The sequence below is a fragment of the Cyprinus carpio genome, unplaced genomic scaffold (assembly GCF_018340385.1).
Source record: "Cyprinus carpio isolate SPL01 unplaced genomic scaffold, ASM1834038v1 S000006521, whole genome shotgun sequence".
NCBI classification, from domain to species: domain Eukaryota; kingdom Metazoa; phylum Chordata; class Actinopteri; order Cypriniformes; family Cyprinidae; genus Cyprinus; species Cyprinus carpio.
Window position 1 is genome coordinate 385,042 of NW_024879188.1, and position 23,037 is coordinate 408,078.

At 40.6% G+C, this 23,037-nt stretch overlaps 1 protein-coding gene across 3 annotated transcripts; it reads right to left on the minus strand.

Annotated features, from left to right (window-relative positions):
* Nucleotides 1–1,688: 1,688 nt before the first annotated feature.
* On the minus strand, nucleotides 1,689–4,252 carry si:dkey-45d16.4. 3 transcript variants are annotated; one of them, XM_042754469.1, is made up of 5 exons: nucleotides 4,126–4,252; nucleotides 3,359–3,444; nucleotides 3,180–3,274; nucleotides 2,353–2,552; nucleotides 1,689–2,220 (listed from the first exon to the last, which is right to left on the minus strand). In XM_042754469.1, the coding sequence occupies exons 1-5, from the start codon at nucleotides 4,133–4,135 to the stop codon at nucleotides 1,868–1,870; spliced, it is 744 nt and encodes a 247-aa protein (XP_042610403.1). In that variant the 5' UTR covers nucleotides 4,136–4,252; the 3' UTR covers nucleotides 1,689–1,867. The 3 variants fall into 3 exon arrangements, with proteins under 3 accessions (XP_042610403.1, XP_042610402.1, XP_042610401.1); XM_042754468.1 differs by having other exon boundaries at nucleotides 1,689–2,202; nucleotides 3,180–3,444; XM_042754467.1 differs by having other exon boundaries at nucleotides 3,180–3,444.
* Nucleotides 4,253–23,037: the final 18,785 nt, after the last annotated feature.

Genomic DNA, 23,037 nt, shown 5'->3' on the forward strand with positions numbered 1-23,037 from the left:
AAGGAGGAGGAAAACAAAGGAGGGAGGAAAATATTTTAAAGAGCAAGTGAGACGAATTGTCAATTTTGTTATTTTCATTTATTGTTATTATTGCTTTATTTATTGTTATTTATTAATTGAATTTATTGTTCAGTAATTGTTATGTGACGTGACATTCAGCCAAGTATGGTGGACCCATACTCAGAATTCGTGCTCTGCATTTAACCCATCCGAAGTGCACACACACAGAGCAGTGAACACACACACACACTGTGAACACACACCCCGGAGCAGTGGGCAGAGCCATTTATGCTGCGGCGCCCGGGGAGCAGTTGGGGGTTCGATGCCTTGCTCAAGGGCACCTAAGTCATGGTATTGAAGGTGGAGAGAGAACTGTACATGCACTCCCCCCACCCACAATTCCTGCCAGCCCGAGACTCGAACTCACAACCCTTCAATTGGGAGTCCGACTCTCTAACCATTAGGCCACGACTTCCAAATTACTTATTTTTGTATCACAATTGTAACAGCTTTCATTACACACAGCTTTCAGTTCAATGCACTCTATCTGGGTTAAGTTAATCCAAAATATAAGTGTGAATGGCTTTCATTCATTTTCAGGCTTAATTTTAAACATACACGTGCTGCTACAGAAGAAATAATGGCTATTTTTATGTAACTCCTAGTAAAGTTCAGTTCCATTAATAGCTCTTTAAAGGGTTACTTCACCACAAAATGAAAATTTCGTCATTAATCACTTACCCCCATGTTGTTCCAAACCCGTAAAAACTTCGTTTGTCTTCGGAACACAATTCAAGATATTTTGGATGAAAACCGGTAGGCTTGAGACTGTTCCATAGACTGCCAAATAAAAAACAGTGTCATGGTCCAGTAAAGAATGAAAAGCATCGTCAGAATACTCCATCTGCCATCAGTGATTCAACCGTAATGTTTATGAAGTGACGAGAATACTTTTGTGTACACTAAGAAAACAAAAATAACGACTTTATTCAACAATTCCTCTCCTCTGTGTCTCTCCAAATCAGCGTAGTGCTTTTTTGGCAATTCTGAGCTGTACGCAGGCGGCGTACACTCTTCTGTGTCAGCCGTGCTGAGCCGATGCACTGTTTGCTTTCAAACCAAAGCGTAAATACACATAAATAATGTATCCTTGTGGTGCAGCTGATACAGAAGAGCATACACCGCCTGCATACAGCTCAGAATTGGCAAAATGGTGCTACGCTGATTTGGAGAGACACAGAGGAGATGAATTGTTGAATAAAGTTGTTTTTTTTTTTTTTGTGTGTGTACAAAAAGTATTCTTGTCACTTCATAATGTTACATTTGAATCACTGATGGCAGATGGGACTATTCTGATGATGCTTTTCATACTTTCCTGGACCTTGACACTGTTATTTATTTGGCAGTCTATGAGACAGACACAAGTCTCCCTGTTTTCATCAAAAATATCTTAAATTGTGTGCTGAAGATGAACAAAGCTTTTACGGGTTTTGAACCACATGGGGGTGAGAGATTAATGACAAAATTTTCATTTTGGGATGGAGTATCCCTTTAAGGGAACAATAGTGCTACTGGTTCCCAAAACCAGAAAAAGGCAATTGTTTTCAAACTTAAGATCTCAGGATACCTATACTGCATCAGATCCATTACTTTAGTTATTAAATTCAGTATTTTTATCAGATGAACTATTAAACAAACATATCACCAGGCATTTAGCCATTTTATTCAATGTTATGATAATCAACTAAAATATTATGGGTTTATATTATTTTCATGCTATAAGACCAATTCAAACAGGGAAAGCAGAATATAACACTGGCTGGAATGACAGTTCAACATCAAAGACTGAAACTAAAAGCTTCTAATTTCAGTCAGAGTTCCGTTCATTTTTTAGGACCTTCTCTTTTAACAAATCCAGTATAACCTGCCTTTCCTGACTCTCCAGCTCAAACCGACGTTCCCGTTCTTTTCTTTCTGCTCCGAGACGCTCCCGATCCAGGGCAATCTTACTCCTCTGGACTTCTAGCTCTTCTCTTCTCAGTGCCATCTCCTCCTCTCGCAGACTCTGCTCTGCTTCAAATCGCTTTTCTAGGAAGCTCAGGATCTCTGAGTAGGTCTGGCAGCAGCACTGACATGGCCGTTTGGCTGTGGGAGCTGTGAGATCAGCCTCCTCCTGCTCCTCAGGTTCTGGACTGGCTACCACTAATAACAAATGTAAGGCTATGTAAAAAAGACAATGTTTATGTATCTTATGTATGTTTATGTAAGAGACAATAAAATCTTAAGATCTACAATTGTGGATTGTTGTTTAATGATGTGGTTATAATAATTTCTAAACTAAAGTCTCCTTACCAGTGGTGGGAGCTGTTGTTACTGATAGCACAGTGGATTTGTCAGGGTCAGGCGATGATAATTCCTCCAGCGTTCTCTTCCTGAGTTCATCATCTTGGTATTTACTTTCCCCACTCGCCAGAAGATTCTTCTCTGCCTCCAGTTCCAGAACTTCGTGCAGCAGGTCTTCTTTCTGTGCATACAGGCGTTCCGTACCAAACCTGAACACCAACAACACAGATCTAATAGCTTTTGTATATACAGAAAAAGCTACTATAATTAAACCTGTAATATTTTTCTTACATTTTTAAAGCATTTAAAAAAGAAAAAAAAAAGAAAAGAAAAAAGGTTTTAAAAGCATTTTTCTGTGCAGATTTAATTGACCAGTGTCAAGTCATACTGTTTACCTCTTTTAATTAAGGAACCTTGAAATACAATGAATCACAACATTTATAAACATTTCATGAATAAAAATGCACTAAATAATATTTCTTGTTTCACAGTTTTAAACAGGAGTGTTTAGGGCACTTGCCACATCAAGCAAAAGCAGATGTTTTCAGTTACAGATAAAATTTTAGAAATATTCTGTTTAACACTTATGTTGTTCTACAAACAAATTGTGTTACCAAGACAAAGTAAGTAGTATTTAATTGATCTTCACATGTGATTAAATACTAATATTTAAGAGTAAAGTACTGTTAATTTATTTACTTCAATTCACTTATGTATTTACTTATTAATTAATTTATTTGTTTTCACTTTATTTACCTTAATTCACTTATTTCAACTGGAAAAAGTACTTAGTACACCTTCAAGGCAGGTAAAAAAGGAAGTTGACCTCTTCTAACCTGCGCAGACTTGCAAAGTCCTGTTTTTTATAATAATCCAGCAGTAGCATGGTTCTCTCCCTGCATCTGCGTCCATCCACCTCAAAGTTCTCATCCTGTAAGGTCGCAGTAATAATTTCACCCACCCTTGCCCAGATCCGGCCTGACTCTTTAGAAGTGAAAGGGTTCTGTGCTATCACTTCACGGAGGAGCAGGATGTCATGACGTGCTGAAAATCGCACCTGACGTTTACGAGGATTAGAAGAAGGCCCAGCAAGAGAAAAACCTGCACAAGGGCAGAAAGAAGTGAGAGACTGAGAGTAAAATTTGGGCAGTGGATTTTCAAACATTTATGCATATGTTTACCTGTAAATTTTCTTTCTGTAGCATCATTAATATGCCTCTAGATTTACCAAATTCCACATGGCACCAGTAACAGTTTATTACAGTTATTAATTTAATTATTTAAAGTGTATTCAAGTCCATATACATGTCTCTTTAGCGTTTTTTTTTTTTTTTTTTTTCTCAGTCCAGTAGTAGCCTATGCCATATCAGGGTAATGTGTTGTATTGCCTATTTAAAGAGTTATTCTTTGTACTTTTCTGAGTTTAGGCCATTATTTTGACTTGTATGTTACATTTATTCAGACAAATACACCGTTTTACTGTAACACAGAGCGTCATGGTGCTTTATTAACTACTGACACACTCCCAACTGGGCAGCGCAAGCTTTCACAGCGCGTTGACTATATGATGTCGCTTAGCATTGCAATGCAATGCAAAAGTACCTCTGCACTACAGAGAATCTGAATAAAAAAGATTTTAATGATATTAGATTCAAGAACAGAATCAGTGCGTTTTATTCTATTCAAATGTTGAATAGAATAGATACTATAGATTCTAGATTCAAGAATATAATCAATAGATTCCATTCTATTCAAACGTTGCGTTTTTTCGGCAGGTCTTACCGCGTTCCATGTTTTCCCGTCTGTGTATGTGTGTCAGCTGATACGCACAAACTGCTGAGGTCACTGTACACGTCCGCTCACAAGTACAGGTTCCATTCTGACGTGTACCTCAACTTCTCGGGAAATCTGGCATAACTGGGAGAGAAGGGAATGCAGGTGCTCCTTTCATCCTCAAGAGGGCAGAAGATGGTCAAATAAAGTGATTTTAAATTAAAACCGGGCGCGTTTTTTTTTAATCACAACATCTAAAACACAGACATGTTGTCAACTCGTATGAAAAGTTTAATTAATTAATTAATTTATTATTTACTTATTTTTCAGTAAAGATGACACCTCACTGACCAGTAAACACAAGTGGGTTTAGTTTAACCTGAATATGAAAATGGCTATAGAGTCCTATATACAGTCCTTTAAAAAATATTGATTTTAAAGCTGCCATGTTTAACTGATTCTCCACCACCCATATAGCAAACGATCTTTGCCCGAATGTGGCCTCAAGCTGGCACTGCTGGCCTCCTGTCAGCAATGGCATGTACCCTTTCAGCCAGAGCTGGGCCATGTGTGGCAATGTTGGCACAGTGTGGATCACGGCAAACAAAATATGAGGATCGACTGTTGATAGTAGGAATGTGGCCCAGATCAATTCAGTGATGTCATTCAGTCATGTGGCCCAAATCAGGCTTGTGACATGATAGCATATTATGTGACCCATGGTCAACAAGATAAATTCAAGCACGATAAAGGTTAAATGATCACATACATTTCAGTGAAGTGTAGTTTTGTTTAAATTAAATTTTTGAAAGTTTGAAATGGCAAGTCAAGAATAAAGAGTTTTCATTTAAAAATTAAGCAAATTAGTAAATCAGTAAACTGCATTAAACTGCACTTAGTTATAAATTACCATGGTGCACATAATTTTATTAATATACTGTCATGCACAAGCATTCAATAAAGTATTTTAATATAGTAAATAAGTATTTTAATTTTATCCAAATCTTCAGTAGGCTATCCATGCGATGCTTTGTGTGAGGAACTGATCCGAATTCAAATTCAGCAATATATTTCCTTCTTCTGTAGCTGTAGTAAGAATTTCAACATTTGTTTCAAGAAGTTTTACAACATGTTTTACTCAGTGATATCAAACATTTATCGGCCCTTGTGGGGTTTCGTCACAGATTGCGACTTTGTGTTTCGGGTGATGTGTGTTTGAATGAGAAATGCGCGCCTTCACAGAGTGGATTGGGGAGGTATTTTAAGCATTTAACAACTTAAATTATGCTCTGCTCCTAGCACTAAAGTTCAAGGGGTCGGCAACCTACGGCATGCGTACCAACAGTGGCACGCAGGGGGAGAATCGCTGGCATGGGAGCAATAGGGGAAAACTGCATACTGACGTACATTTTGAGGTAATAAATTCTCATAGTCACACAGCCTGTTAGGAGCTATAAATACTATTAAAGTGTGAGAATCTAACAGTGCTCATCAAAGTCAAAATGACTGAGATGGCCAATCAAATTTAAGTAAAATCAAAGTAGGCAGGGTTTACGGTTCATAGAAGCAGAGAGCGAAGCGTTAGTTTAACGTTAAAGAGAGCAAGGTACGATGAAGCTGCAAACCATTTGATAATAGTCAACTTTTAAGGATACATTTTACCATAGAAATGTTAAATGACCGACAGCTATAATAGCCAGTGAAGCAAATTTTTCTCAAATATGACCATTTTCAGAGAGGGAGCGATAGAGAGAGAGATGTGTAAGTTGTCTGCTTCTGTCTCTCTCTACAAACAATGACGCTGAGTTTTACTTAAAAAACAGCGGTTTTATCCCCCTCATTGTTATAATGTAGCGATTCAGTATCGATCAATAAAAGTCACGTGGCATCGCTGACAACAAGTTTATGAGCTTCTGACTGTTACCTGGGGTGGCACAGTGGTTAACTAGAAAAATTAAAAAGGCACGTCTTGCCGAAAAGGTTGCCGACCCCTGCACTAAACTATTCCGCCTGAGAGGACTGCAAAGTATCGTCATTTTGATACTGTTTTTTTTGCCATTTCGGCAAGAAATAAATGATTGTGATTAACTTTACACTTGTCCGTCTGTTACGTTTCTCCTATACACAAATCCGCCACGAACTCTATGGGCGCCGCCATCTTGCCTGCCGCCATTACTGCGTGCCTGCGAAGTGTGACGGTGTGACACTTGTCAGTGCCCTCTAATGACATTTCAATGAAAGCGGATCCTGCTCATTAAAGAAAATGTCTGGTGAAAGGGAACATTGAGTAGATGATGTCAGGCAGTGGCCAAAACTTACTGGTAAAGGTAATTTATTGACAACATAATGTAATAATGTAAAAATATATAATGTAATGTAATTAAGAAGTGTATTTATTGATGACAACAATAAAACCGAACGCTGTCATTACTAGCTGTGTTGCTAATATGTTCACAAGCTTCACAAGTTTCAAATAACTATTAGGCCATCTTTAAAAATATTCTTGTTTGCCATAACCTGACTGACCCTGTCAATTTAGGACCGACCGAATTAATTATTTTTTTCCCCTTTTAGTCCGACCGACTTGCCGATTGTAATTGCGTTAAGACCCATGGATTTTTTTTTTACTCTTCAAACAACTAATACAAATGCAATAAAATGTGAGACACGCAATTGACACTTTTCACACGCTCTCACGCCACACATCCATTTTCTCAAACACAGAAAAATCACGAAGCAAAGGGGACACGGAGACCGACAGACTAGACAGAGCAGGTTACTTATGATAGAAAAAAAAGCTCTCAGATTCTGTCAATTTTATTACGAAATTCAAACACTAAATACCGTTTTGGTGCTTGTAAATGTGACGCGACAGATCCCTAATGGCACGTACTAAAAAAACTAAATAAAAATAACTTTTCGTACAGCTAACATCTGCTACAGCCACCTACGGGACCAACACGCTACTTCCTTAGCAGCAAGGCACGCAGTAATGCCGGCGCTGCTTTATTTCCATGTTTCACCGGATTTGTGTACAGACTGTATACTGTATAAATGTCCTTACAAAAAATTACTGCAGTTTTTGTTACATGTAGAAAAAAAAACAGTTTTTTTGGACACGAAAAAACTGCATTATTGCTGTTTTAGTGCAATACATCTGAAGTACTATTGAAATACAACTGCAGTAAGGCTGTAGTATTACTAACAAACAACTGCAATAGAACCGCAGTATTACTGAAATACAGCTTAAGTAGTACTACAATTATACTGCAATAAAACTGCAGTAGTACTGCAATATACCGTATAATAGGCTACAACTGAAGTACAATTCAATACATCCAAAGTGCAATACTAATAAAATGCTGTACAGTAACACTGTAATGCAACCAGAATATTCAAAATAAGTTTTATTTGCACACATCTGCAATGTAATGAATTAAGGTACAAAACAACAGTGAATGTCTCAAACAGCAATGCAACAATAAATGATTTTACATTTCTTTAAACTTAAAATAACAGGCTGAGAATTATACTAAATGTCCTTAATATTTATTTACAAATCACACAATCATGCACATTTCTTCCCTCATTATTCAGGCAGGTTTCATTTTTTGAAGAGCTTATCCTCATCGTTCCGCTGGGGTCTTATGACTGCCTTTATCTCAGATGTGGATGTAGTCTGGAAAAACAAACAAATAAAAACTATCAGAAATTCTCAAGTTTCAGTTACACTTTTCACTATAGGCATATTTAGTATGCTTAAAATAAATCTTGAATTGTGATGTCACCAAGTGTTTGTGAAAAGTATTCATACCATTCCCAGTTAATTTGTTATGGCATATTGGTCAGCATTAATAATGACTACATTTACATGGATATCAGTAATCTAATTATTTACCTTATTCTAAATAAGACAATGTTATGATTAAGGTGCTTACATGTGATGCTTTTAGAATATTTCTTTCATGTTCCCATTTTAAGGCTTGTTCATAGTTCGATTATTGGCACACGTCATTATGTCCCCACGCAAAGCCATCCGACGTCCCCTCCAGAATTTTAAATATAAACATATAGTTCGTCTTCATGATGATCCCATGTACAGTTGTGGGTGTTTCATTTTTAATTTACTGAAAGCTTCAAGTTCAGTTAATTATTTGTATGTGCATACAGACAGTGAACGTGATTTCACCAAGTACAACATGTTCCTGGATCAACATCCTTGTTGGTCCTGGAACAACATTCCTATCAACAAATCAGAATTTAGGGACAACTTTTCAGGAAATATCTGGTTTAGGTTTAACGATCAGGGTTAGGTGCTTCTACACCCTTGTTAATCAGCTATCATTTCACACTGATTTTATTAATAAATTATGGGTAGGGGTAGGGATTGGGTTAAGTCTATATTTTTGGACAGTTATGTTGGTCCAGGATCAACAAAAGATGTTGATCCAGGAACATGTCTTACTTGGCAAAATCACGGCGACCGCATACAGACGATGGTGGTGTTTAAGCTCTTTTATTTGCTGTCAAATGGTTGACCACTGCTGTGTGTGTATCCTGTCGTAAAATGTGGCGAAAAGTCCTACAGAACGGTAATAATGTGATTAAGGTGTTTACATGTCTATACTGCACTTCAATAATGTGACTAAAATAGGAACACTCCACATGTCTTAATTCAATTTCGAATATGACTTAAGTTAATCAAAAATCTCTGATTTCTCTAAAATCAGATTATTGTTGTCCATGTAAAGGTACTCATTGTCTTTGAACACTCCAGGTAAAAAAAGTTAAAAGATTGGTTCACCCAAAAATGACAATTCTGGCATCAATTACTCACCCTCATGTCGTTCCAAACCTGCAAGTCTTTCATTCATCTTCAGAACACAAATGAAGATCTTTATGAAGAAATCTTAGAGCTTTCTGGCCCTCCACTGATAGTCTACACCTTTGCACAATAACATGCATTTCTGGAAAAAAACATAGAAACAATCATGTTTAAATACTGTACAGAGTCCTCCACAATTATTTGCCCTCTTTATCATTTTGGTTTTGCATTCAAAATTCTAACCTCAAGTTTAATAATAATAATAATAATAATAATAATAATAATAATAATAATAATTGATTCCCCTTCATTTAATACTTTGTGTTACCTATAACCCTCTTCACACAGAAGGGCTAATCCATGGCTAGGTGTGCATTACATGATTTTAATGCATGAGGTGGAGGAAAAGAACCACGCACCATGAAACGGAAGTCAATTAAAATTGTGTAATACACACCTGTTAAAGCTAGGTAAAAAAAAAATTAAGTTAAAGCTCCCCTTAAAGAGATAGCGTAACCAAAAATTTTTCAAAATTTTTTTTTTTCACTTGGTTTCACACAAGTGCTGTATTGTGTATTATTATATGCTGTATTATTTGCTGTATTGTGCAACATGTATGCATTGTAATACTCTCTAAAATGGCGGAAGACATAACTTGGGGGAGAAGAATGGTTGAGTAAATTATGTTATTTTTGTTTAATGTGCACAAAAAAAAAAAAAAGTATTCTCGTAGCATCGCAAAATTGAAGTTGAGCCACTGATGTCACATGGACTGTTATACCATTGTATTTACTACATTTCTTGACCTGGGCACATTTTATTTGTGTTGCTGTCTATGGAGGGTCAGATAGCTCTCATCAAAAATATCTTAATTTGTGTCCCGAAGATGAACGAAGGTCTTATGGGTTTGGAATGACATGAGGGTGAGTAATTAAAGACACAATTTTCATTTTGGGGTGAACTAACCCTTTGATGGCAATGAAAAGAACCTATTTGCTGTTAAAGTGAAATTGTGAAAACATTTTACAAATATACCATATACACAATGCAATAATATCAAATATTAATATTCTGTATTGGGTTTGGGCTTTCTAAGGCTCAGGTGTGGCTCTGTTTTGGGACTTCTGGTTTACTAAAAGGGTTAGTTCACCCAAAAATGAAAATTAGCCTGGGTTTTACTCACCCTCAAAGCATCCTAGTGAGAAAAAAGTGTTTATTATGTTTGAAATATGGTTATTTATCTTACAAAAATGCATGGATTCGCAACAGGAGAATGGATTCGTCTGCAAGAAGAAAGTCACATACACCTAGGATGCATTGAGGGTGAGTAAAACAAAGACTAATTAAATTTTTTTGCGTGAACTAACCCTTTAAGGCTGAGAATTGTTACCAATGATAAATCCTATTCAGGCCCAGTGCAGGGCCACATATGGCGCTTTTCCACTGTATGGTACAGCACGGTACGGCTCACCATTACCAAACCAGTACCATTACCAAAACGTGACGTGTAATCTCTGCTGATCACAGATTGGCCGGAGAGAATCGTCGCTACCTGCGTCACTGAACTAGCGACACAAACACAAAAGAACCACTAGATTTAAATCAGTACAGCCTGCCAAAGATCGAAGGCAACTGTTTTTAATGAGCACACCTTTTTTTAACAACCAAAAAGTTTTGTTGTCTGTTGCGGAAGTACAGACGTTCCTCTTGCTGATAGCGAGAGCTTGATGGGGCGACGCGGAATGAAAATGTTTTATTAGGAGTCGTGGCAGTAGAAGCGGTGCAAATATCATGTGAATAATCCCGCCCTCTCTAAAGCAGGGGTTTTCAACCTTTTAGGACATGCGCCCCCCCAAATTTGCCTAATTTCACTCACGAATCTCTCCACTCGCGTGGATTTTCTTTGCTCTCGCACAAACCGGGGTGCACACTCAGATATATGCTCCTCTCGCCCAGAGAGAGTGCGCACACTTAAAAAATGTCTCACCTCTCACTTAAACTGTGTCCTGTGCACGCTCAAATCTCTCTGTGCTCATGCACCATAGATATTAATTATTTTCGCACCGGAATTAAACGTTGTCAAAGGTTATGATTATGCACTTTTTTGTGCAGATTTGTGCAGGGCCTTTCCTTTATTTTTATTGTTGTATTTTTGTTTTAACATAAAGTGGTTATTGTAGCTACTTTGTTTTACTATATCTCTTTTTTTTGTTTGTATTTAGTTTTGTATGTCACTATGCAGTTTTTGCCATTTCCATGCCTCACGCGTTTGGTTTTGATTGAGAGCAAAAGAAAATCTGCTGAGAGATTTGCGCTTGCGCATTGTATTAATGTGCTTTCGCGCTACAATAATGCACTCTCGACATTTGTCAGTGAAATAACGCCATAATAAATGTTTTATCACAGTACGTGAGTACCGCATTGAGATGTCTTGGGCTTAAATGACTCAAAATACTTTAGTGTTTAAACTGACAAGACTTAAAACACAAGAGAATGAAAAAGGAAGCAGCACTGGCCTGATCGTTAAGTTTTGGGGGGATAAGGTGACAGATGGGGGGTTGAAACCCACCTAAAAAGGGTTTAGAACCGCCCCTGGTATAGCGTGCGTAATTATGCTGAAACATAAATATATAACCAGTTTACCTGATTCAATGTTATGGCTGAGCGTGTTTTCTGAGATAACAACGTGACAATCCGTGGTTGGATTTCCGACACGGCTAACCGTAAATCATCTTACACTGTCAATAAGTGTCACTGATACCCGAGCCAACTCTGCTCTACCTGTCGACTAGCAGTGGGATTCAGATTGCCCCCTAGTGGATGGCTAAAGGTTTGCTTACTCATATTCATAAATCCTCAAGGGAATATCTGAATTAACTGATGCTCGCGCCCCCCTTGTATACCCCCCCCCCCCCCCCCCACACACACAGGTTGAAAACCCCTGCTCTAAAGCGATACTAAACTGCAGTGGGAATGCAAACCGTGCCGAGCAGTGCCTTACCGTACTGAGCAGTGCTGAGCTGAGTCGTACCACGTAGTGGAAAAGCACCATTATGTGCTATTAATTGGCTGAGACTCGGGCAAGTTATGGCCCATGTGTGGCCCTTGTCTTTAAACCAGACCTGGGCCACTTCAGGGCCATCATTCTTTGCGGTATGTGGGCAGAGGGAAAAGGGTTTGTATGGACTAGAGCTGGGCCAGAACAAAATTGCAATGTGTGTTGTTTGTGTTTGGTCCTACATATGACCAGAATAGGGTCAGCCATAATCATACATCTGGCTGAGATGGCTATGCCATGGGCTGTATGTGGCGGACTGTATTCATTCAGATGAATCTGAATATAGTGTTTACATGAACGCTAAATAAAGTCATCGGGTTGATGTGCGTGTTCATATGTCACAAGTTTCAAATCACAAATGTTTTTTTTTTTTTTTTTTTACATGCGCACACTGCACAAATATAGAGTTTCTCACTGTTTGTACATAATAAACAATCTCCTACACAGTTCCTTTATTTGTTTTTAACAGCAGAATTAATATTTATCCATTTATAGATATTATATTTTTATAAACCGCTGTGCCATGCTGCTCATATTTATCACAATAGTAAAAATGCCCCTCCCTGCGCCCAAAACAGGTTGCCGGTGAATGAGAATCCAAAACAAGGACTGGTGGGAGGTTGTCCCTGCTCCACTTCACAGTTGCCGAGTGAAAGGAGAGTTTTATAATGACAGGAAAATGAATTTATACAACACTTTATTCAAATGGAAGAACTGCTTGTTCTGCACATCATACGTCATTATGCTATTTCTACATCATTGCACATGCGCAGTCCTTTCAGTTTCGGGGTTCAATCCGATCGAGTGTTTACATGCACTCTCAATTGTATTAGAAAAGGAAAAAAAAAAACCCCCTTCAATCCGATTGAAATTTTCATTCCGATTGAGCTCAATTCGATCGATTAAGGTGTTGAGCCATCAATCTGATTACAAACTGATTATTTGGTTGCATGTAAACAAAGCCAATGGCTCAGTTGCTGGAGTGACAGGAATACCTGTCTGTCCAAAAACAATAATGAAGGGCTTTCCTCTCAGAAAAAAGTACAAAGAGTGCATATCTGTCAATGGGCAATGCTTATATTTGTACCTTATTTAACCCTAAAGGGTATGTATACCTAAAGTGTACACATTAGTACTTAAATGGTAAATATTAGTACCTTTTTAAAGTTCCATTGACAGCTTTTGTGTTTTTTTTTTTTTTTTTTTTTTTTTTTTCGAGTGTGGTGGGAATAATTTAAATTTGTTTAAAAGTGATTTCAGTTATATAATTAAGCATACACCCTCTTTCCAAAAAACCCTCTCTCTGAAGACATGTAAAATACTTATAAAATAATTGACAGAAAATAATTTACAGGTTTTAGGATGTTTGTGATAGACTAATTTTCTGAATGTGTTAAAAAAAAGGTGCTGATAAATGTGCCTGGTAAAAAGGTGCCTGACTTAGTGCACCTTCAAGGAAAAGCCTTGATCTTCATCTGCATCTAGGATGCAGCACAAGCCAGTCAATTTTTTATCTATCTACAGGTTCTGGTCATATAATTAGAATATCATCAAAAAGTTGATTTATTTTACTAATTCCATTCAAAAAAGTGAAACGTGTGTATTATATTCATTCATTACACACAGACTGATATATTTCAAATGTTTATTTCTTTTAATTTTGATGATTATAACTGACAACTAAGGAAAATCCCAAATTCAGTATCTCAGAAAATTAGAATATTACTTAAGACCAATACAAAGAAAGGATTTTTAGAAATCTTGGCCAACTGAAAAGTATGAACATAAAAAGTATGAGCATGTACAGCACTCAATACTTAGTTGGGGCTCCTTTTTGGCTGAATTACTGCAGCAATGTGGCGTATCATGGAGTCGATCAGTCTGTGGCACTGCTCAGGTGTTATGAGAGCTCAGGTTGCTCTGATAGTGGCCTTCAGCTCTTCTGCATTCTTGGGTCTGGCATATCGCATCTTCCTCTTCACAATACCCCATAGATTTTCTATGGGGTTAAGGTCATGCGAGTTTGCTGGCCAATTAAGAACAGGGATACCATGGTCCTTAAACCAGGTACTGTTAGCTTTGGCAGTGTGTGCAGGCGCCAAGTCCTGTTGGAAAATGAAATCTGCATCTCCATAAAGTTGGTCAGCAGCAGGAAGCATGAAGTGCTCTAAAACTTCCCTGGTATACGGCTGCGTTGACCTTGGACCTCAGGAAAACACAGTGGACCAACACCAGCAGATGACATGGCACCCCCAAACCATCACTGACTGTGGAAACTTTACACTGGACCTCAAGCAACGTGGATTGTGTGCCTCTCCTCTCTTCCTCCAGACTCTGGGACCCTGATTTCCAAAGGAAATGCAAAATTTACTTTCATCAGAGAACATAACTTTGGACAACTCAGCAGCAGTCCAGTCCTTTTTGAAGCAAGACGCTTCTGATGCTGTCTTTTGTTCAAGAGTGGCTTAACACAAGGAATGCGACAGCTGAATCCCATGTCTTGCATACATCTGTGCGTAATAGTTCTTGAAGCACTGACTCCAGCTGCAGTCCACTCTTTGTGAATCTCCCCCAGCATTTTTTAATGGGTTTTGTTTCACAATCCTCTCCAGGGTGCGGTTATCCCTATTGCTTTTACACTTTTTTTCTACCACATCTTTTCCTTCCCTTCGCCTCTCTATTAATGTGCTTGGACACAGATCTCTGTGAACAGCCAGCCTCTTTTGCAATGAGCTTTTGTGTCTTGCCCTCCTTTTTGCAAGGTGTCAATGGTTGTCTTTTGGACAACTTTCAAGTCAGCAGTCTTCCCCATGATTGAGTAGTCTACAGAACTAGACTGAGAGACCATTTAAAGGCCTTTGCAGGTGTTTTGAGTTAATTAGTTGATTAGAGTGTGGCACCAGGTGTCTTCAGTTTTGAACCTTTTCACAATATTCTAATTTTCTGAGATACTGAATTTGGGATTTTCCTTAGTTGTCAGTTATAATCATCAAAATTTAAAGAAATAAACATTTGAAATATTTCAGTCTGTGTGTAATGAATGAATATAATTTACAAGTTTCACTTTTTGAATGGAATTAGTGAAATAAATCAACTTTTTGATGATATTCTAATTATATGACCAGCACCTGTAATCCAAAAAAAAAAATTTATATCACCTCTCAAAAGAATAAAAACAAAGATATGTGAACAAAATGCAAGTTTTGGCCATTAGCAATCCATATAAATCACCTACCGCATTTAAAAAGAATGGCATTTATTCAAAATAAAAAAAAATAACACAATTCAAAAAAAAAAAAATTTATAACTTTTTATTCATCAAAAAAATCTGGAAAAAAAATATCACAGATTTATTTTCTATTTAAATGAATGCTGTTCTTTTGAACTTTTTATTAGCAGCTATAAGAAGCTAATACCTGTGACGGTGGGATGAAGGAAGGACTGGAATACAATAGCGAGTTAGACGATTTAATGAAAATAAATAAACAAACAGGGGAAAAGACAACGATGCTGGGAAGACAACAATCCAAGATGGTGGTGAGGTGGTGAGGAATCCGGATGATGACGGTGAGAAGGCAGCAAGAGAGGATGGCACAGGAACTGCGGGGAATAGAGCCGAAGGTAAGTATTTGTGGCTGAGTGGAAGTGCGTAGAGTGGATGAGGTTCCGGATAAAAACACGAACATCCAAACGCAGACAACACTGAAGCCAAACAAACAGGGTAAGCGACATAAAACAACGATCTCACAAACACAAGACGTGAGACAAGCCAATATATAGGGAATGAGTAATGAGTGACAGCTGCTGCTGATGACAATTAACGGAGACGCCCACAAACTAATCAGTGCAGACGCGAAACACACAGACTTCACCACAAAGTGCAAACACCCAGAGATCATGGTTTACCAACCGTGACAATACCCACTTGTTTAAAAATAGTTTTTGTCTAAATGGTTTTGTATTGCTCTGTTTTACCTGCTTGTTTGTTTTTAATTGTCACTCTTATTTTTACATATGGATGTAAAGCACTTTGTGACACTTGTTCTAGAATGGTGCTATAGAAATAAAGTTACTTACTATTTACAATTACATTTGAATGTGTATTGCAAATCCTAACTACACAGATGAAACTTTAAGAAAAGTCATTTGCAAAACAGTCAAAACAGAAAATTACTCAAAAAAACAAACAAACAAAAAAAATATTGTGTAATTTAATTTTTAGTTTTTTTTTTTTATACAGTTAGCCTACCAGTAATAGCATGAAACAGCGTGAATCCATTCATTCAGATTTTTGCTTCAGAGCCCAGTGGTTGTATGAAAAGCTGTTATACTCCACAAAGCCATTCATCTGCTGTGTGTCGGGAAGATGTTCTGGTTGGCGGTACGGCGCGACAGTGGTGTCCCTTTCAGCGATTCCTCTGGGTGCTTCAACTAAAAGAGCAGATTTCCTAAAAGAGCAAATCTGTCCTTCTGGATGCGGTCGTAAAGATGCCATTTTTTGTCTGTGTCCTTCTGGATGCGGTCGTTTTCTGTCCTTTGACAATGGCCACTAGCGTTGTCTTCCATGTCTGGACACTCAGCAATCTGAAGACGCGTTCGTGGATGGTTCATGCCCACACTGCGTGTGTGACCATGGCAACGCTGCGATCGCATCTCTCCTTTCTTAAAGGGAAAGGAGCAGACCCCCTTTGTCACTACCCATTCCGGTTTCTCTGCCACGAGCAGAGAACCGCTGGCTAGTGCTCTGGGAGATTTGAGGATGACAGTGAGAGCTTCTCATCCCTTCCGCAGTGCTTGTCCTGTCTTATGGCAGTCTCAGCATGTCATTCAGTGTGCCGCCGGAGGATCAGATGTCGATTGCAGCATCGGGGGATGGGCTGTTTTACCTCTGTGGATGAAGATTAGGCGGGGCTGCCCCCCTCGGGTGTTGTCGCCACTGCCGAATTGGACCCAGAGTTGACAGTCGTGCTTGCCTGGGCAGCTGTGAGCATCAGGTTGAAGGTGAATACACCACCCAGCCCTGAGTGCTCGTGGCTGGTCGATTGGTTCTCGATGTAGAGTGCGGCTCACAACCGCATTTTTGCTCTGGTTCCTTTCTCCCTGGATGTGCATGGGGAAGTGACGTAGTCGTGGATGGCCCCTTTTATGGCCAGAAGACGCTCGTCTCCTTCCTCTGTCCTCACTACCCTTGATGGTGGGGCAGCTAGGGGGTGAATCGACGTTCCCCAGGAGGAGAGTGCGATTGCGGTGCACCTGTGCCTGCAAAACGCCGCCACTGGGAGGAATATTCCATGTCTCCCTTCCAAGGCCTGTAAGCTGTTGGCGGCTATCGCTGCCAAAGCTTGCAGTGCTGCGGGCCAAGCTGCCTCTGCCCTGCATGCCATGGAAATCCTGCAAATTCACCAAGCCAAGGCTTTAACAAACGCACAAGGGTAGAACCGACCTGAGGTTGAAGCAGGAGCTGTGCAAATTGACTGACAGAAATGTGTGAGACTGCTCTTCAGGAGCCGGCGGAGACAGCGCCACTCCTTCCCCCAGAGGAGGGCGGGGGTGGAGAATCTTCAGTTTTCTATTCTTTCTGTTCCGCCACTGGTCCAATGGCCCAGTGGTACCCACATGTTCAAAAAAAAAGAGCAATTTCCCTTTCCTCCGAGTTGCAAGGCTCGTGGGTTTGACAGCGAGAGCGACGCACTGCCTCCTCATTCTCACCCACGATGCCCCCTGGGGAACGACAGTTCCTCCGGGAACATGGAGAGTTTTGCTGTGATGACTCAGAATGCTATGCTTTCGGGGCCATCCAACACAAACTCCCCATCACTGCACCACTGCGGGTACATCGACTGTCCCTTTGGTGCCACTTGTATGGAGCTTGGGGGTGTGGCTTGCCCTGCCCAACTCGTCGCATTGGCTCATTCAGACGGTTCGACTTGGTTACTCGATTCAGTTCACCCGGCGACCTCCCAAGTTCAGTGCCGTTCTTGAGACTTTGGTGGCAGTCCGGGACGCCTCTGTCTTGCACGAGGAGTTTGCTGTCCTGTTGTCGAAGGATGCAATCGAGCCGGTCCCTCCAGCCAAGATGAGGAGCGGGTTTTAGACCTATCCTGGATCTCCGAGTCTTGAATCAGGCCCTGCACAAGCTCCCGTTTAACATGTTGATGCAGGAACGTATTATCAAATGCGTTCTAGCCCAAGATTGATTTGCAGTGATCGACCTGAAGGATGCGTACTTTCATGTCTCGATCCTCCCTCGCCACAGACCATTTCTGCGGTTTGCGGTCGAGGGTCGGACATGGCAGTACAAGGTCCTCCCCTCCGGGCTCTCTCTGTCCCCCTGTGTTTTCACGAAGGTCGCTCGATGACTGACTCATCATGGCCCAGTCCCGAGAGGAGTTGTGCAGTCACAGGGGCCTCACTCAGTTGGGGCTTCAGGTCAACCGAGAGAAGAGCAAGCTCTCCCCTGCACAGAGAATCTCTTATCTCTGTATGGAGTTAGACTCAGTGAGTATGATGTCGCGTCTCACCAGCGAGCATGCCCAGTTCGGTGCTGAACTGCATGAGTTCCTTCAGAGGCAAGACAGTGGTACCACTGAAACATTTTCAGTGGCTCCTGGGGCATATGGCATCTGCAGCCGCAGTCACGCCGCTCGGATTGCTTCATATGAGACCACTTCAGTACTGGTTACACTCCTTAGTCCTGAGATGGGCATGGTGCCATGGTACACATCGTGTCACCATCACACTGATGTGTCGCCACCTATTCAGCCCCTGGTCGGACCTTGCCTTTCTGTGGGCCACGGTGCTGTTAGAACAAGTGTCCCGGCATGTTGTTGTCATGACAGAGGCCTCCAACACGGGCTGGGGCGCGTCCTGCAACGGGCAGACAGCTTCAGGGTCCTGGACAGGACCTCGACTGCTTTGGCACATCAACTGTCTGGAGCTGTTGGCAGTGCATCTAGCTATATGGTGGTTCCCGCCACTGTTGCTAGACAAGCACATCTTGGTCTGCACGGACAACACTGCTTCTGTTCGTACATCAACCGACAGGGTGGTCTACGATCATGTTGCATGCCTCAACAAGCCCACCATCTCCTCCTCTGGAGTCAGACGCGGCTCAAGTCGCTGAGCGCTCTCCACATTCCGGGGGGGGGAGCTCAATCATGCAGCTGATGCACTCTCACGATAGCTCACTTTCCCCGGGGAATGGCGACTACTCCATCCCCAGATGGTCCAGCTGATCTGGAGTCGATTCGGGGAAGCCCAGGTAGACCTGTTTGTTTCCCCATGAGTCCTCCCACTGCCAGATGTACTATTCCCTGACCCAGGCCCCCCTGGGCACGGATGCACTGGCACAAATCTTTCCAAGTGCTCTACGCAGGTATGCGTTTCCCCCCAGTGAACCTGCTCACACAGACACTGTGCAAGGTCAGGGAGGATGGGGAAACAGGTCCTGTTGGTTGCGCCTTACTGGCCCTCCCAGACCTGGTTTTTGGACCTCATGCTCCTCGTGACAACCCCTCCCTGGCGCATCCCCCTGAGGAGGGACCTCCTCTCTCAGGGGCTGGGCATCATATGGCACCCGCATCCAGATCTTTGTAACCTCCACGGTGGCTTCTGGACGGGACCCGGCAGACCTAAGTGATCTGCCACCAGCGATGGTAGACACTATCAGTCAGGCTAGAGCTCCCTCTATGAGGCAGGCCTATGTCACCCTCCACCTTGAAAGTGTATGTGGCTGCCATTGCAGCCCTTTACAATGCAGTGGACGGCCGGTCCCTGGGGAAGCGTGACTTGATCTTCAGGTTCCTGAGGGGTGCCAGAAGGTTAAATCCTCCTAGGACACCACTGATGCCCTCCTGGGACCTCTCTATTGTCCTGGCTGGACTTCAGAGGGGTCCATTTGAGCCACTTGATTCGGTTGAGCTGAAGTTCCTGTCTCTCAAGACAGCACTCCTGATCAGTGTTGGGGAAAGTTACTTTTAAAAGTAATGCCTTACAATATTGCGTTACTCCCTAAAAAAGTAACTAAATACGTTACTTAGTTACTTTTTATGGAAAGTAATGCGTTACTTTCACGTTACTTTTTAAATATGAGCAGGGCTTGATTGTTTTTAATATAAGAAGTTCTATTTATAGCAAATGTAAAAAAGCCCTTTCACACCAAAAAGTGTAATGAATAAACCTCAGGCTGAAGGAAAAGTAAATTCACGTCTGTACAGTAGAACACAGAAGAAGAAGGTTCAACACTCTTCAGCAATAAAAAAAAAACAATGAAGCACAATTGGTTAGTTTATCTAAAGTCATTTTTGATTATTAGTATGGTTTGAACTGGATCATTAAAGGTCAGCAGCAAAGACACTGTTAATAAAATGGGAATAGATACATTTGTGTTATTTAATATATTTAGTTATTGCAGGTTTGCGTCATATTCTGGGTTTGCATTTCACTGTTTTGATTAATTTTGATGAATACTAAATCTGTTTTGTTTTTTGTTTTTTTGTGAGTGGGATGAATTAATGCACATTCACATTTAGTCTAGAACTACAGTAACATCATGTTCACACAGCGCACACAACGCCTCCATACTTCCGATTTCTCCCAATATGGGAACAGGAGACTTGTCAGTCAAAAAATGGGAATACAAAGTAACTGGCGTTACTTTTATTTGAAAAAAGTAACTCAGATATTTTATTGTAAATTAAAAAGTAATGCGTTACTTTACTAGCTACTTGAAAAAAGTAATCTGATTACTAAACCCATCTAACTTGAAACAAAAAACACCCAACACTGCTCCTGATCGCACTCACGTCCATCAAGAGGGTCAGGGACCTCCAAGCATTTTCGGTAAGTGAAGAGTGCCTTGTGTTCGGACTGGCCTACTCTCGCGTTGTCCTTTGACCCCTGGCCTGGATACGTGTCCAAGGTTCTCACCACTCCCTTCCGAGACCAGGTGGTGAACCTGCAAGCACTGCCCCAGGAGTAGGCAGATCCAGCCTTGGCATTGCTGTGTCCCGTAAGAGCGCTTCGTTTTATACGTGGACCGCACCCAGAGCTTCAGAAGCTCTGAGCAGCTCCTGGTCTCCTTTGGGGGGATAGCAGAAAGGGAAGGCTCACTGGATAGTGGATGCCATCGCCTTGGCGTACCATTCCCAAGGCGAGCCGTGCCCCCTGGGGGTGAGGGCTCACTTCACACGGAGTGTTAGCATGTCCAGAGTCCAGGTCAGCCCCTGTACTGTGCTAGGTGTCCATATGGCTTGTTTCCCTATGGGTAATCCCATATGTGTATTCTTCCACGGTAAGGTTTCCCTCTTGGTAAACCCATGTCTTCCCTTGACAGACCCACTCTGTCAGTCTCTTCTGGCAGCTGTTCTAGCCCTACTCTAAGCTAGGACCTGCCTCAGAGACCCATTCCATATGTAGTACTGCCCCCTGGGTCAGTCCATATCAGTATCTCCACGTCACCTCACTATGGGGTAGGATGTGGTCTCTGTAGCGGCCTTTTTTCCTAGGCTCGCTTAACTCGTAGTGACCGACAGACAGGGAACGTCTCGGTTACGTACGTAACCCTCGTTCCCTGACGGAGGGAACGGAGACGTTATGTCCCCATGCCAGAGCCTTGAACTATTCGCTGTGGCTGGGACATGTTCTCGGCTCCTCAGCGTAAAACCTGAATAGGTGGATTCACGCTGTCGCCTTATATACCCGTAGGCATGGGGAGTGGCTCAGCATACAAAATCCACTAGGCAATTTTCATTGCCGTTTTCTCTAAAACTCAGAGATGATTGGCCTCCCAAGTGAGACCCCATATGTCGTTTTCGACCTAACGTCTCCGTTCCCTCCATCAGGGAACAAGGGTTACATACGTAACCGAGACGTTTGTTTACACAAGTTTACTGAGATCTGCACACTCACAAATCCTCCCATTGTAACAAATTATTAGATAAAATTTTTAATAATTAAATAATAATTAATATTACATAATTAAATTATATATATATATATATATATATATATATATATATATATGTTCACGTGTTTGTGCAGAGTGTAGAAGCTGAACAGTAGCGTGCTTGGGCTACTGCATGACAGATGGAGGCGCCAACCTGATCATTTGCTCTTAAAATACTTCATCATTTTTGGTCATACAGATAAGATTAATGCATCTATTGTATCTGTAAAGACTCTATGTTTATTCGTGTGCACTCAGAATAACAATGAAACGTTGCGCTTTTGTAAAAATAATGATAAATAAACAAAATGAGCTTTCTGGTGCGTCACTTTGAAACTCCATGTTTGCTTGCCTTAATACAGACATAAAAATATAACTACAGAGAGTGAAACTTTTAAATGAATCAATTCAAACAGAAAACAAATATTATTAGATTATGTAATCCGTATGAATCATGCATTCAGGTGCATACTGATGAGATGAAGAGTCAGTGTCGCCGACTTCTCTTAAACCGAAGACATAAAGCACTAGTGTAACAATAAATAATTAAAACATTAATGCAGTGTACTTGCTGTTTTTGCCTAACACATCCATAATTATTATATTTGACGGTGCGCTGTGCAAGCCTTTTTTCGTGCGCTTGAGTGCTTAGTAGGCTATGTAGGCAATTAAAGGCTTATTATTATGATTTATATAGTTTAATAATAAAAGTGCAACTAATAATCAACTTATGCTTAAAATGAACGACTACTAGTCGACCAGAAAAATCTTTAGTCGTGGGCAGCCTTAAAACATATTGACTAATTGTTTATGAGAAGCATACATATAAGAGAGTGACAATTAGCTGAATATATAGCCTACTTGTTTAATTAGGGACACTTAGCCTGCATCTTTATTTGAATGTGGCAATTAACATTTTTATTTTAAAACCTTTATTTGAATATGGCAAATTAATATTGTGCTCTACAATATTTCTATGAATAAATGTCTGACAGAGACTATCAGCCAATCAATGTGTTCATAGTTAGTAAGTATGCTGACATCATCCATAGCAACAGGTCAATCCCTCCCTTACTATTATCTTATGACTTC